The 17,159-nt window shown below is 36.2% G+C and overlaps 1 protein-coding gene across 9 annotated transcripts in view; it reads right to left on the bottom strand.

Moving 5' to 3' along the window:
- The window catches only part of CTNNA2 (catenin alpha 2), a 1,089,251-nt gene that overhangs the window by 859,670 nt on the left and 212,422 nt on the right, over positions 1–17,159 (bottom strand). For all 9 annotated transcript variants that reach the window (XM_070573725.1, XM_070573723.1, XM_070573722.1 and 6 more), the window contains exon 3: positions 5,901–6,096. In XM_070573725.1, coding sequence (XP_070429826.1) covers positions 5,901–6,096 — 196 coding nt within the window. The remainder of the gene's footprint in view (positions 1–5,900; positions 6,097–17,159) is intronic.

Here is a 17,159-nt window from a genome sequence, read left to right on the forward strand (position 1 = left end):
TGTAAGTCTTACCTATTCACTTTTAAGTAAACTATAAGCTCATAAACCTTGCACAACGACTGGCTGCCATCAGCTGCCTAATGCGAAACACTAGTTAATGTGGATTGATGAGTCATCCAAGTGTGTCTGATGGGCAAGAAGTGGATTAGTCTGTTTCTTCTCAAATTGGCTGCACAATGGAACCACCTGGGGACCTTTAAAAACCTTGCTGCCTGGGTCCCACCCCAGAGCTTCTGACTTAAATGATAAGGACTGAGGCCTGGATAGGAGGAGTTTCAGAAGCTTCCCAGGTGATTTTAATATTCACTAAAGTTTGAGGACCCCTAGATTAGTCCACAGTTCAGATAAAGAGTTTTCAACCTGGGAAGATCTCAGTGGTAAACATTAGAAATGTTTTGGCATTCTTTGTCCTAAGCTTTCCTTGGCTCAGGGCCTCAATATAAAGACCTGATTGAATAACTCCCTTTGCATTCCTCATTAGGAGCTTTTCTGTGTGTGGTTCACTGGCTGCACAACTATCCAATCGTAGTTTGCTGGGACCACTTACAACTACCATCAACACTAAGCTATACTGAGCTACTCAGTCCCCTTCTGGGAGACCACTAGATGCTGATCCAGCTCTCCAGCATCCTGCTTGGAAGGGCCCAGGATTGCTCACTAATAGGAAGGAGAGCTATTGCCATATGGAGTACAGATTGATTTAATAAACTATAAGTAATAAATCTATTCTGACATCTAAATAACAATTAAGATTTTTTTTAGTCCCTTGTGACTTCATTATGTAAAACAACCCAATGAAGCGAACACAATTATTGTCTGTATTTGAAAAGTAGAGAAGCTGAAAGTGGTTAAGTGATTTAGCTTAAATCAGATAGTTATTGGCCAAAGTAACATTAGAAGTCAGATATCTTAATCAAACATGCAATGCTATGCTGACTTCACATGTAAGCCTCGTTCCTGAATATCACCTGCCATGTGCTAGAGCACCATGCTAGGTGATTTAGGAGTAGAAAGAAATACATACACATCATCGCTCCTATCCTGATGAAGTTTCAACTTAAATTAGGAAGACAATATATGTATGTAATTAACGTAGCTATGATAAAACAGATACACATACACACTTTTGACCAAATATTCCATCTTTACCTACGTCTAAAATATCAGAGTTCTAAGTTTAGAGTATAATGATTTTTCTTCTTTATATATATTTTGATAATTTATTTTTGTTTCTTGTTTCTAACATAAATGCTATCATAAACCTACTCAAATAATTTTTATGCAGGTTACAACTTAAAAGTAGAGAAAAATCTTCTACTGAAATATTCTAGGGTAAAAATATTGTCACCACTCATACTGAGCACTTTAAAAAATCTGGCATGCTGCCTAGGATTAAAAGAGAAAATATATTTTTTAATTGATAAACTCAAACAACACTAAGTTTAACCATACGAGATACAGTAATGACATGGTTAAATAGATAATTTCATATATAATCTTGTCAGATTACAATAATTATAATCATGAATGTTGCAAAACTTCAAAAGAACAAAAATAAATGGTTCTATATTAAAAATCTGAAAATGGACATCTATAATATTAAAACTTCTGGCATTTACTCATGCTGAAAATGTTTTTCAAAAAGTGACAATATTTTTGATCATTTGATTTAAGAAAGTAAAAACAACTCAATAGGAAAAGATCATCCCCAATAGATTTAATTCCTAAACCACATATCATTTAATAAGTAAGCACATGTGGATACTGGAGCCACTTTAAAGGAGGAAATTCTTTCTAAGTGTGAGTCTCCGTAACTGCTGAATACCATCTTACACATTAGAACGTAGATCTCTATGATGGAAGGAAAGATACTATGTTTTAAAGTTTCAATAACTAAATACACCTGCCCTATACTTCATGCGTTCCCCTCAAGCTCCTTTCTCCCCATCTCCCTGAAAATCAACTCAGGCTCTCATTTGTAAATAAAATTTGGCTAACAGGCAAACAGGAAACTTGGGCAAAGCCAGACAGGCTAAGGAGATGACACAATCAAGAACTGAGCTGGAGCAGGAGGAGAAAGCAGGTAAGAGAGCCTGCGGGCCCAGAACTGGAAGGCGGGCCTGAGGAGTCTGTTGTTAGGGAGCAGGGGCACCTCTCACACAAGACAGGCATCTGAAGTGTATTTGAGAGTGGGAGATATTTGAGAATGAGAGAAACAGAAAAGAGAATTTAGGTGCTTTTGCTAGTAAAATTTTGCATACTATAGCAATATTTCCTTGAATTTGACCCGGTCAGAAAAAGGGACATGTGGCAGTTGAGCTTTATACAGGTAATAGAGGCATCATTTTTCTGTAACAAGAATTGGATAATATGGAGGAAGTTTAAAATACGTTCTATAAGAACAACCACCGTAAGCTGTCTTAAATTAACGTCTTTAAAATTTATCACTCTGATACTCCTAAGACAGTCTGGCCAAAAATTGTGTTGGTTTTTCTATTACATCCAAAAAACACCATTTCATATAAGCTTCAAGAAAAGTGAAATAATGTCTATAGAAGGCGTGGAAACTAACTTGCAAGGAAAAAATAAGCCAAGAGGTTACAGAGGAAACTAAATGGGAAAAAGTATCACCACTAAAGACAAATGCTTGGAGAAAGTGGCCGAGGGACCAATCAATCAAAACTCTCTCCACCTGGGATAGGTTCACTATCTTGAGTGCAGTGATGGTTTCACAGGGTATACATTTGTCAGAAACCAAATTGCACATTTTAAATGTGTGCAATTTATTATATGTCAGTCAACCTAAAAAAAAGAAAAAGAAAAAAAAACTATCTAGGCTAAAGGAGCATAAAAACAAAAAAGTGTCCATCTTCAATTCAGAAGGAACACCAATTTTCAATAGCACTTAAATACTTGGAAGATTCTACATTGCTAAAACACATACACAAATATACTCTGTCCACATTAGATGAAATATGTAAAGTTTAATATGTCAAATTGAAGAAATGATTTACATTAGTATAATGTAAATGAAATTAACCATGGGGGAAGAAGCAGGTGGGGAAGAAGATGGCAGCATGAAGAATGGTGGCTGTTAGCGTGTGAAGACGGCTGGCATTTCCAGGGACTAAATATCCATCTGTGAATTTAAAAAGTGGTAGGTTTGCAAGAAAAATGGGGATAGAACGTTTATTCATCTAATTATTCATTCATCCAACAAATATTTACTGAAGTCTTGTGAGTGCTAGGCATTGCAAATCAATGATCAGCAAAAGAGACATGGTGTGGTCTCTACCTTCATACATTTATAGTCTGGCAGAGAAGAAAGCTATCCATCAAGTCACCTCACAAATATTAAATTATCCTGTGGAAAGTGCCAAGGAAAAGATTCATGACAAGTATGACAGGAGTGTCAGGGAAGGTTTCCTGGGAAGGTGTTCTTTGAGCTGATATATGCAGAATGAGTCATCCTTAATTGTGTGAAAGGAGACAGCATCTATAAAGGTCCTGGGGCAGGTAAAACATAGTCCTTTTGAATAACTGAGACAGGAATTGGCTCACTTAAATATTTAGGAGTTAAAATCTATGAGATTTTGTAATAGATTGTATTCGGAAGGACAGGGAAATAACAAACATGATACCAAGATTTCTGCTAGTGTAACTGGATACATACCTGTGGCATTCACTGAGATAGGAAAAGCAGGATGGAGGCCATGCTGGGGGCTAGGTTTCTGTCCTGATTTCATGGTGGCTTGGAATTTTCAAATAAAGTTGCTGAACAAGACTACATCAAAATGAAAAACTTCTGTGTATCAAAAGATACAATTGGGGTCAGCCTGGTGGCAGAGTGGTTAAGTTCAGGTACTCCAATTCAGCAGCCTGGGGTTCCTGGGTTCAGATACCCGGGGTGGACCTACACACTGCTCATCAAGCCATACTGTGGTGGAGTCCCACACACGAAATAGAAGAAGACTGGCACAGATGTTAGCTCAGGGACAATCTTACTCAAGCAAATCTTCTTCTTTTTGCTTGAGGAAAGAAGATTGGCAATAGATGTTAGCTTGGGGCCAATCTTCTTCACCAAAAACAAACAAACAAACAAACAAAAGATACAATCAACAGAGTGAAAAGGTAACATAAACAATGGGAGTAAATATTTCAAAAACAGTATCTAGTAAGGGGTTAACATCCAGAATATATAAAGAACTCTTACAATTCAATAACAACAATAAACAAATAACCTGATTTAAAAATAAGCAAAGGAGTTGAACAGACATTTCTCCAAAGAACATATAAATATGGCCAAAAGCATATGAAAAGATGCTCAGTATAACTACTCATTAGAGAAATGCAAATCAAAACCACAATGAGATATCACCTCACACCCACTATGATGACTATTATAAAAAAAGAAAAAAAAATCCAACAGAAAATAACAAGTATTGGCAAGGATGTGAAGAAACTGGAAACTTTGAGCACTGTTAGTGGAAGTGTAAAATGGTGCAGCTGCTATGGGAAACAATATGGAGGTTCCTCAAAAAATTAAAAACAGAATCATCTTATGATCCAGCTACACTACCTCTGGGTGTATATCCAAAAGAATTGAAAGCCCGGTCATGAAGAGATATTTGTACACTCATGTTCATAGCAGAATTACTGACAAGCTAAAAGGTAGAAGGAATACAAATGTCCATCAATGGATGAATGGATAAAGAAAATGTAGTATATATACACAATAGAAGATTATTCAGCCCTAAAAATAAAGGACATTTTGACACATGCTACAACATGGATGAACCTTGAGGACATTATGCCCAGTGAAATAATTCAGTCACAAAAAGACAAACCCTGTATAATTCCACTTATATGAGGTATCTAGAGTAGTAAAACATAGAAAAAGAAAGTAGAATAGTGGTTGTCAGGAGCTGGGGGAGGTGTAAATAGGTAGTCGTTGTTTAACAGGTATAGAGTGTCAGTTTTGCAAGACAGAGTTCTAGAGATTGGCTACTCAGTAATGTGAATATGTTTTATCTTACTGAACCGTTTACTTAAAAATGGTTAAGATGGGGCTGGCCCAGTGGTGCAGCAGTTAAGTGCTCATGTTCCGCTTTGGCAGCCCAGGGTTCGCCATTTCGGATCCCAGGTGTGGACATGACACCGCTAGACAAGCCATGCTGTGGCAGGTGTCCCACATATAAAGTAGAGGAAGATGGGCATGATGTTAGCTCAGGGCCAGCCTTCCTGAGCAAAAAGAGGAGGATTGGCAGCAGATGTTAGCTCAGGGCTAATCTTCCTCAAAAAAAAAAAAAAAAGGTTAAGATGATATATTTTATGTTAGGTGTATTTTACCAAAATTAAAAAATTTTAAATATGCTGAATAAAAAGCCTTATAGCTGACTAGCCAGCTATATAACTGGTTGATCGATTGACAACTAGCTAGCTAACTAGATTTTTGAGGAAAGCTGTAAACCAAATACATAAATTTGGGGATCATACACAGTAACAATAATTTTATTACATTGCTTTACATTCTTCTCCTCCCTTCATCCTTAAAATCCTGGGTTTTCAACGACTCTATAAGTACGGGGCATTCTCATCCTATCCTCCCTAAAAGCTTGAGTTTGGCACAAGAGTCTGTTTTTATCCACCAAGAGAAAACAACTTGAAGATCTGGAGTTAACAGAGGACATGGAGTGTTTGTATCTGGGCTATACTGCCACCATAAAAACATCTCTATTTGCCTATGCACTTAATGCCAGCACACATTAAAAATGAAAAGTGTAGATAGAAAGGGAAACAGAATAGACCACTCCTTTGAGCAAATATGCATTCATTCTAGAGAAAAATATCATTATTTGCACATGACTTACATTCCCCTTGAACACTATGCTTCTGCCTACCTTGTTTACGCACATCCTCCACAGCAGCAACCAATTCTTCTTTGAGGTCTTGACTCTCCTTAGCGATCTGTTCACCCTTCTCCAGGAAGTTCTGAGTGGCTTGCTCTACAGACGCAGCCAGTACATGGGCTTTCTTTGACCTCCCTTTCTTTTTACCAGAGGGGCCTTTATTGCTTGTGTTGACAAGGGTCGTCACCTTAAATATAAAAGAACAAGTGTAAAATTACTTTACACAACTGCCTAGTAATAACATAGTATCATCTCATAATTTTTAAGTACTCCTTGTTTATTAAAGCAGGAATGCACATCATATAGCCTCATCTTAAAGAAAAAGTAGAATTATGCGGATTAGCATATAAACTAACAGGCATTTATTTCATGTTGAAAAGAAAAAGCATGTGAATTAAGTAAGAAGAGCAGACTTGCCAGAAGCTGAGTTTCCAGTTCACCAGAGGTTGTGCTTTCACAGATTGACAAGTCCAGTGCTAGCTGGAGTAACCAGCTTCAGGGAGGAAAGAAAATAAAATAAAACGTGGAATTGCCATTGAGCACTGAGTTAGGAGAAGTAATACCCAGTCCTTAGGCCAAAAGTCTGCACCAAGGTGAATGAGAACTTAATTAACAGTGGGCCATCAACACTCATCACAGAAGCGTCACTTACCAAGGACTCCTGAAGAATTTTGCCACTTGTGATTTCATCTTATAAAAACAAAATGTAAATTTGATCTGAAGGAACTGAATGATTCAGTCTCAACATTTGGTTAACCTGCTAAAATTTCCAGAATTGAAATTAAATGTGCATTATCACTTTTTTCTAAGTATCATATTTTGGATGCATATCTCAGCTGCCAAACTTCTTTGAACACTATATGGAGAGCTATTTAATCTGCTAACAAAGCTTTTAATATCTTTTAAACAACTTGTTGTCTCTTATAGACTTCTGAACCTTTATTTTCCACCAGTGAGAAGTTTGGGAGGGAAATGAACGTAACTATTCCATATTGTGTTCAACAGAATTTGCTAGTCATCTTTACCTCTGCATTTTTTATCAGCTTCCGAAGAATGTGGGTGCTGTGGTTTATTTTCATTGACACTTGTCCTCGTTAACAGACTAAAGATTTTATTGGGAGTTATCAAGAAAGTTAGTGCACAGAAAATTCCCAAATTGTGTAGTTTTAAGTTTACTCCAAATCGGAGAGCAAGAAAAGTGATTAGTCAAAGTTATGATTAATGTCCAGTCAGTTTATGGGGCAGGAGATAACACGAGAAGAAAAAAGTACTGAATAAATGTGAACTAAGATGATGAACACAGGTAGAACCAAGAGTTAAGAAGTGGTTAATGCAGTGTTGGGAGCCATCATATTCAACTGTCTTTTGATTGCTAAATAATTAGATACGGTGAATTAAAAAAGGACTCAAAGGACATTTAAGTACAAACACTAGACAAAAAAAGAAAGGTAAGATCATTAAGAATAGGACTGTCAGATAATGGTAGTTAACTATAAAAAGAGTATGCAGTCAGTAACACATTAGAGTTCTTTCAGTTCCACCCACATTAAGGCAAACATCAGAAGAAAGAGCCTGTCACAAAGATTGCTTTCGAGTTACAAGAGTGCTCTGCTTAATGAGGATTTACTCTCACACATTAATTAACACAGTGCTCTTCCAGGAACCTGCACTCCCCCCAAACAGCCAATACCTGGAAACAAGCACAGAAGCCCCTTAAGCCCATAGCAAACATCTCAAAAATCTTGATTTAGGCAAGGATCTTTATCGAAGGAAAATATTCCTATTCTCACTGAGAGAATATTCTTATTCTCATTTTATACATAAATCTGAGGAGTTTTGTGATCTAGTTGTTCAGTCTTCTTAAAATATAAAAAATAGAGTGGAGATGGAGCTTTTAACTTTAGGCATATTGTCAGTTTTGGGGAGGGGAAGTTGATAGTAAGTACCAAAATAGCTAAATGACTGTATCGTGAGTTCATTTTCTGTAAAGGCAAACAAATTCCAATTCTTTAGTTATCTCATGGTGTATTACTGTATTAGGCACAGTTTAGGTAATGCTCATAATAACAAGTCAGTATAAAGTGTCGGTTATGTGGAAAAAAATAAACATGGAACATTACCGGAAAGTTCCTTAAGAAAAATGTGATTACTTTCAAATGAAGCAAATCAATTCAGCCCTCTTTCAGTAAAAGCTCTCATTTACTCACAGGTGGAAGACCACGAAGGGATGAAAGAGAGAAGGAAAATGACAGGGCTCCATCAACGCTCGTGTCTTAGTCAGTTTAGAATAAAGAAAAACTTATCAACTCTCCTCATTGCCGTTCAGTGCTTTACTGGAGGACAAAGTCAACAAATTAGAAAAGAAAAGGAAAGAAGAGACATAATAATAGAAAGACAGACACTAAATTATGTCAGTACTTATAGAGAACATGACTGTATCAAGAAAACGCAAAAAAATTAGACAAAATACTAGAACTACTGTAAGTGCAAAGAGCAAGGTGGGTAAATACTAGATAAACCACAAAAATCTGATAGAACAGCAGTAATGAATGAGAAGATCTAATTTTAAATATCCCATTCACAATAACCATACATTGATATTGTCAGAGATAACCATAACATGTAACACAAAATATAGAATGCAACATACAGAAAATGATAAAAATTTTAATGAAGAACATAAAAGATGATGTAAATAACAGAGAGACATAGCAGTGACCTATCTGTGCCTCAGATTTGATATACAGGCTGACACTAGATCTGGGGTAGGCCATTCATTTCTCAGTCCACTAAAGTTTGCTTTTATCCCCATATCTCCTATAGCAGAGTCCTCTTAAATTGATCTCTTGCTATGGTAATTCAGAAGTTGCCAAAATTAATTTTTTTCTTCTTCTTATACCACTCGGCCACATTAAATGGTATTGACTCAATTCACTTTCCTCCTCAAAATATCTCCTGGCTAATTCTCTTAGCAATAATCTTCTCCAAATTTCTGTAGGTTGACAATGGACATTATCTGTCATCAACCTTACTCCTCTCTGTGCCCATCTTTATCTGCCTCCTTCTTATGCCAAGAAAGGCAAGCTGCTACCACTCTCTCTTTAACTGATCATCTGATCATATCCTCTAGAACCCTGTTTCATTAGCTATGCCAACTTCTTCTATATCTTCAACATGCTCCTCTCTGTAGGCTCCTCAACCTCAGGCTAGAAGGATATTCAATATTTCTCTAGTTCTACCTCAAATGTTTCTTCAATGCCCCTGCCTCTCATCAAAGAAGAGAAGAAATCCTACAGCTCATAGATAAGAGTATAAGTGGTCAAGGGTCCAAGGACCTTGACATAATGATGGTCCCAATGGACTCTGGCCAATGGAAAACCTCAGCAATAGCAAAAGGATGGGCACCATTGTCTTTAGATATGTTGATGGTGTGATCTGAGTATAAAACTGTGACATCTAGGCTGGTATAGACTACTCATCCTCTAAGGTCCCAAAAGTAGACCCTCCATTCCTGCACAATGGCAGTAATCCAATGGCTAATACCATTTCATTCTTTTCTTTTTCTTGCAGTGTGTTTTATTGTAAGACAATTTCTTTATCTGACTATGTCTTTTCTACTTGATCAGTTATTTGCTTTCAGGATCTAAAAGCTCAACAGACATGGAATACTTCTTTTTCCAAAACAACAAGCACGACTGAGGGCATTAAGGCACTTTGTCTTGGTAACTCTGTCACATCTGCCCAGAACCAGAAACAGAATAGTTTGTCTAAGCCTTGCCTATAGGGCAGTCAATTGAAAGTGAGCTCTGAGACATCATATCACCTGGGGTTTGTTAGAAGTGTAGCATCTCAGGCCCCACTCCAGACCTACAAAAAGAGAATCTAAATTTTAAGAAGATCCCTAGGTAATTCACATGCAAATTAAGTTCTGAGAAGCATTTAATTCTAGGACAGTGATTCTCAGATTTTTATCACACCTAAGAATCACCTAGCTGCCTGTTAAAAGGCAAATTTCTAGATATCTTAGTGCTTCTGCAGAGGTAGGTCTGAGGTACGGCATTTTGCGTTCATCCCATAAAATTATGATATATGTCTATTATGAACTTTATTTTCAGAAACAGCAGTCTAGTTGAAGCAAAAGAAAATGAGAGAGAGATAAAGCAATGACTCCTAACAGGTAAATTCTTCCTCTTATTTTAGGTGCCATGACATATCATGAGTCCTCAAAAACAACTTGTTGACGAATTGATCAAGTGACTCTTGGTTGGAAGGCAATCTCCTCAATTAGGCAATCACAAGGAACTTGGAAAAGTAAGAGTAAACAGATATGAATGCTATGCATCAAGCAATTATTTGAGCTCTCCAGAAAACCAATAGAAGAGAACTAAGAGCTGAAAATAAAAAAGATAACGGGCACAGTTTTGCTGGTTTCACACAAAGTTGCAGATGTGAGTAGTAAGTCTTTGTGAATTTTACCATTGTGTTGCTCTGAAGTATTTCATTCATTATAATTACTCAGCTCACATAAGAGAGGGTTTTGATTGCTGCTCTGGCTCACAAAGAAGCAAGAGCTTTGTGTGATGAATATTTGAAAACGAAATTATCAAAAACAAGTTATTTATTCCAGGAATAACTGAAGATAAATGAAAAATTCCTAAGACAGGAAAACCGATCTAACAACACAGGACAGAGTTAAACTGCTGAAATGGTAATATATTTGATAACATGAACCCTCTACGGAAGTTTTAAGTCAATTTTTAAAAACTGCCAAGTTAAGAAACAACTGCCAAGTAGGGAGTAAATGATATTTTCCTTGAATTATTCCTTAATAATCTGATTTATTCATTTAGCAATTACATAGTAAGCACAAATATGGCTTGTGCTTTTCTTTATAAAATATATTAAGTGGCTGGCCTGCTGGTGTAGTGGTTAAGTTAGTGCACTCTGCTTCAGGCGCCCAGGGTTCATGGGTTCAGATCCCAGGGACAGACCTATACACCACTCATCAAGCCATGCTGTGGTGGTGTCCCACATACAAAATAGAAGAACATGGGCACAGATGTTAGCTCAGGGCCAATCCTCCTCTAGCAAAAAGAGAAAGATTGGCAACAGATGTTAGCTCAGGACCAATTTTCCTCACCAAAAAGTAAATAAATAAAAATAAAATAAACCAAAAAAAAAAATAAAATCTAAAAAAGATAATATATATATATATATATATATATATACATATATATATATATGCTCACCTTGTGGTATATTGTATCAGAAGTTAGTTCCTAGCACAGAATCCCCATGACATTTATTTAAGTCATGCACATTGGAGAGAAAGGAGACCAGCAAGGTTAGACTAGTTCTGGAGAAAAAGGAGTGATAATACAGACTTACTGTAGCCTCATTCATAACTAAAGTAAGACTTCCATGTCATAGAAACTATTGCCCTAGAATTTCTTGTTGAAACTATCATACTAGAATTTATTGTTGAAATGATCTTTCTTCCCAAACACAACTCTAGACCCCATTTTAGACAAAAAGAAGTAAGTCATATAAACCACAGTTATTGATGCTTCTACAGCTGCAAAAGTCAGAATCAGAAATGACGACCTTTTAATGATGTATTAGTCATGTATAGAAGAATGAACATAGAGAATTATTCTGTTCTTTGTCTTTGAAATTTCCTTCTCATTATCTGATATTACCACATAGAATTCAGATGCGTGTCTACTAATACTGAGATCTGGAAGCAAGCATTCTTAACCTTTGAAGATAAGGTTTTATTATTTAATCTAACACAGACCTGAACTGCTCCTAGTTATTTATTGCTATAAAGAAAGCTTACGTATAATGTGTTCCATTTAAGTTATTATCTTTTGTAGACTCACCCTGTTAAAACCAGGCCACAAAGCAAGCCTTCTCACTCAGTTCCTTGGTATACATTTCCCAAATAATTTAATCTTGAAGAACATATTAGCAAAAAGTAGAATTCAGAAATTAACGGCAAAACAGACATTCTGGAATTGGGTGTGGGGGTATTTTTATGGTCAAGATGAAAAGTCTGTTACACTTATATTAAAACCTTTTCTAATCCAAAGTTTCTGTGGCTGCAATTTATAGAGTAGAACAATTGGGCCCTGGATCCTCCATTAATCTTGTAGGTGAGAAGCCTTTACACTTAATTCCTAGGAAGTTATCTCAGTAGTGTCTGTAAGCCAGAATGAAGTAAGTGGCCTTCTCTTTAGGTGCATGTTCTTCAGAAGAAACTCCATTTTCCTTAGAGGATGTTAAACTAACGTTATCTCCACTCTCTATAAAGGCATGCCGTTTCACAGTCAAGTAGCAGCATAGAGGAGCTCCATTCCTCGTAGGTCTAGATTCCCTGACATCCAAAAGCTTCTCTGAGAGAAACAGCATTTAGTGTGTTTGAAGGTTGTTCAGTCCATCTCTCTCTCCACCTGTTATAAAATCCCAACCACTCTAAGTTAAAGCAGATAAGCAAAGAGAGAAATGGTATTACACTGGTCACTGGTAGAAATGTTTTTCCTGCCTAGTGTGATACCACTTTACCTCAACGGTGGGATAATACCACAAAGAGTTTTAGAAAGCTCACTGTGTATACTCTAAGGTATGGCTAAGACATCATTCTTCACCTTATACAGAGAAATTTATATCTGATTTTAGTACCAAGAATATTGGAGATTCTCCTTAGAAACTGATTTGATTTTATCTTACAGACATTAAATTGTCTAATAAATTAATGTTTCCTTTTTGCACAGACTTCAAAAAGTTTAACCCAAATTTGTGGTCCTTGCTAGAAGGCATATGATTCAATGATTATTATTACTGTATTAGGCTCAATCTTTTGCTCCTTATATGTACTTATATCCATCTTGCTTTTTTTAAACAACTTTCCCAAAAGGTGTGTTAACCTTCCAGTACTTTATACATCCTTTAGCTGCCTCCCGAAATCTTGGCTGGAAGATAGTAGGATATATTGTATTATGTCAATTCTAAGATACTCCTTTTCTCCATACTTTTACATATCTGAAATAAGCATGAATTCTAAAGCTATGTCATTTAAAAGCTATATTTGATAGTACTTTATTTTTTTCTTAAAGCGGCTTAAAATATGTATCTTATAATTGATGGTCTCTTAGATTCGATAAAAATGGTAAATCAAACAATCATAAGAAAGAAATATGTTTAAACGATCTACTGACAACCTAGGTTTTCCTAGAATCTGCACAACTTTTAATGTCTACACTTACAGCAATAAAAAATTATGCTCAAAATTAAGACACTAAAGTAATACCAGACATTCACTGAAGGAGCAATTCCTTAGAATCAGGGATTTTAAGTGAGTAAGAAGGACTTTCTGTTTTTAGAAATCCCAAATGTTTTAACCATCAGTGCCCATATGAGGAAAACTCATGCTGTTTTGAATGTCCCTAAAAATTAAAGAATGAGTAAACTATGTTTACGATTCACTGTTTTGCATTTATTAAAGTTAAAATAAAATGAAACAAAATAAAACTAGACTGTTCCAAGAAAGAGCAGAAATAAATCTGAAACCACAATAAGCAAAAATTTTTTTCCAATCAACACTATGTTAGCTACAAGATTCAGCTGATCAAAACTTCCATTTACCCCAATTCATCAAGCCTTTTTACTGCAGTCTTTGACAAGCCACTTGGTTCAACATTTTCCTTCTTAAAAGTTAGCGGACTCCAATACAGGGTGCACACACTCTAGAGGAGTAATAGCAATCTGTGAGATGCAGGAAAAATATCAGAACTCTATATTGTTTTCTGTCTAAAAATATAAAAAAGAAATTAAGCCAGACTAATGTTTCATTCAAGGACTTACACTGGCACCACCACCGCATCCCTACATCAGATGGTCTGGAGCCACATATGATAAACGGGGTATCTTAAGGGAAGGGTGAGAGCCCACCAACTTAAGGAACTGGCAGTAGTGGCCTTACACTTTAATGTTTACCTGGTTAAGTAGATCTGAGGATTATATTAACTGATTTCTCAAACACTCACACACATGTGCAAACACAACACACACACCCCCTCACAAAATAGACTGAAAACTTACAAAGACTCCTGCAGAGAAACTGGAGTTTGAAGACAGTACTAAAGATGCAAGCACAAGTGAAGTGTAAGAAAGTACAGAGCTGACCCTCTCCCTCCACTTAACACACTTAATACAAGTTCTTTGTCAGCTACGTTATGAGGCTGAAAAACAGACAATCTAATCAGAGCTGAGATACTGAAATATGTATTTTCATCCATTATTACTAATAACAAATCTCATCCCAGTCTCCTTGAGACATTAGTTAATGATGGCCTAAAGTAATTATGATTTGCAAAACTTTGGAAAGGTTAAGCAAGGGCCAGCCCAGTGGTGTAGTGGTTAAGTTCATGTGCTCTGCTTTGGTGGCCTGGGGTTCACAGGTGTGGATCCCAGGCACTGACCTAGGACCTAAACATAGCTCATCAAGCCACGCTGTGGCAGCGTCCCACATACAAACAGAGGAAGATTAGCACAGATGATAGCTCAGGGACAATCTTCCTCACCAAAAAAAAAAAAAAAAGTTAGGCATACAGAAAATTTAGCCATTTTAGTGATGCATTATATATTTATTTATTTTTAGTGAAAAGGAAGTTTAATTATTATTTTTATTATTGTTAATGGAGAAGACAGCTTGGTGCTATCAAACCCACTTCTTTTGTTTTTGTTTTTTTTTAAGGATTGGCACCTGGGCTAACAACTGTTGCCAATCTTTTTTTTTTTACTCTGTTTATCTCCCCAAACCACCCCTGTACACAGTTGTATATTTTAGTTGCAGGTCCTTCTAGTTGTGGGATATGGAACGCCGCCTCAACGTGGCCTGACAAGCGGTGCCATGTCCGCGCCCAGGATCCGAACCCTGGGCCGCCGCAGTGGAGCACGCGAACTTAACCACTCAGCCACGGAGCCGGCCCCCAAACCCACTTCTTTCGCCTCTAGTCACAAGACAAGACTGCATTTTCAGCCACCCTTGGAGTTGATGTGGTCAACTGACTGAATTCTAGGCAATAGACTGTGAGCATCTGTGATGTGTGCTCTTCTCAACCATTAAAATCTTCCTCCATGTTTTTTAGCCCAAGCTGACAATTTAGAAGCCAGGTGTTGAAACCATACGTTGGAAGGAGCTGAAGTCTCTAAATTTTCCCTTGGAGAAGAGTGACCCATGAATATCACATGGATATTATGTAATGAGAAGGAAACTTCTATAATGTTAATGAGAAGGAAACTTCTATAATGTTAAGCCTCTGAGATTTTGAGGTTTATCTGTGACAGCAGCTATTATTAACTATATCACTGTATTATTTAAAGTTAATAAATGTTTTTAAAAGTTTATATCATTTTTTAAATGTCTATATTTATGCATTTTTAATTGAGGTATAACTGACATCATCATATTAGTTTCACTTGTACAACATAATTATTTTATGTATGTATATATTGCAAAACGCTCATCACAATAAGTCTAGTTAATATCCATCACCATACATAGTTACAAATTCTTTTTCTTGTGATAAGCACTTTTAAGATTTCTTCTGTTAGAGACTTTCAAATATACAATATACTATTATTAACTATAGTCATCATGTTGTACATTACATCCCAGGACTTATTTATTTTATAACTAGAAGTTTGTACCTTTTGACCACCTTCACCCATTTTGCTCATCTCCTACCCACCACGTCTGGCAACCACCAATCTGTTCTCTGAATCTATGACGTGCTTGCTTTATTTTGTTTTTTAAATTCCACATATTAGTGAGATCATATGGTATTTGTCTTTCTCTGCCTGACTTATTTCACTTAGCTTAACGCCCTCAAGTTCCATCCATGTTGTTACAAATAGCAAGATTTCATTCTTTCATCATGGCTGAATAGTTTGTTATACCACATTTTCTTTATCCATTCATCCATGCATGGACACTTAGGTTGTTTCCATGTTTTGTCTATTGTAAATAATATTGCAATGAACATGGGGATGCAGATATCTTTTTAAATTAGTGTTCACATTTCCTTTGGATAAATACCCAAAAGTGGAATTGCTGGATCATTTCTATTTTAAATTTTTTGAGGAAACTCCATACTACACCAATTTACATTCCTACAAACAATGCACGAGTTACCATTTCTTCACAAAATATGTAGATTTTATAATGCATGTAATATGTTAGTTTGGGAATGCATGGTTATTTAGAAAAATAAATAAGACATCATACATATATTTTTTATATATTTACATTTACTATATAAAATATATAAACACACACACATACAAAATTTTTTTTTTAACTGCGTTTGGTTACTATTCTACGATTTCTATTATAACATTTGGTAGATAAAGCTTTGGGTGCCAGTCTCTCACTTGTTAGGCAGCTTTTTACATACTTCTTTCTATGAATTGCTGGATACAAGTTTCCATTTTCCATACCAAACCCTTGTTCTTACAGTGTTTGGAAGTCATTCTCTTCAAACCATTTCAATGACCCTGGAAAAACCTGACTACGACTCAGCAGAAAAGAAACAACATGGAGATTAAGATCACATTCAATTTGTTTTTCAGGTCAGATTACAATTTTTTCTTCAGGTTAAGATTCTACTACTGAATCTACGAATTACTAAATATGAATTTCAAGGAGCCAGTTAATGCCGTTAGTAAATTGTGAAACTAGTATACATATTGTTAAATAAGTCTATAGATACACGTACATATAATCATTAGCTATGTAGCCTGACATGTTTACAAAGACTCTTGTTAAATGATGCGTGTGGACTTTAAGACCTTTTACTCTGATCTCCTTTCAGGAGGAGACAGATATGATATCTACTATCTGGAACAACTTCATGCGAATCTTTCTTTCAGCTCTTAAAGAGATGAACGGCATTTGGTGGTGAATAATTGCAGTAAAGTCATAGGATAAATATCTTTCCTCTTCCTTTTCAATTTGAAAAGGAATTATTTTAAGCAATTATTGTCAAATGCTTGAAGACATCCCAAATCTCAGGGTATTTCCCTCAATACTTCCCACCCCAATGCACCTCAGTGAGTACCAACCAGATTTTCCACCTATTAAAATCCTTACCAAGCTCCTGCCAACCTTGCATGTTCTATTTCTGTCCACCCAGAAGCAACTTAAATTATCCCCTTCCTTTGGACCAAAATGATAAGCAAAATGCAAAG

The sequence above is a fragment of the Equus przewalskii genome, chromosome 14 (assembly GCF_037783145.1).
Source record: "Equus przewalskii isolate Varuska chromosome 14, EquPr2, whole genome shotgun sequence".
In the NCBI taxonomy this organism is placed as follows: domain Eukaryota; kingdom Metazoa; phylum Chordata; class Mammalia; order Perissodactyla; family Equidae; genus Equus; species Equus przewalskii.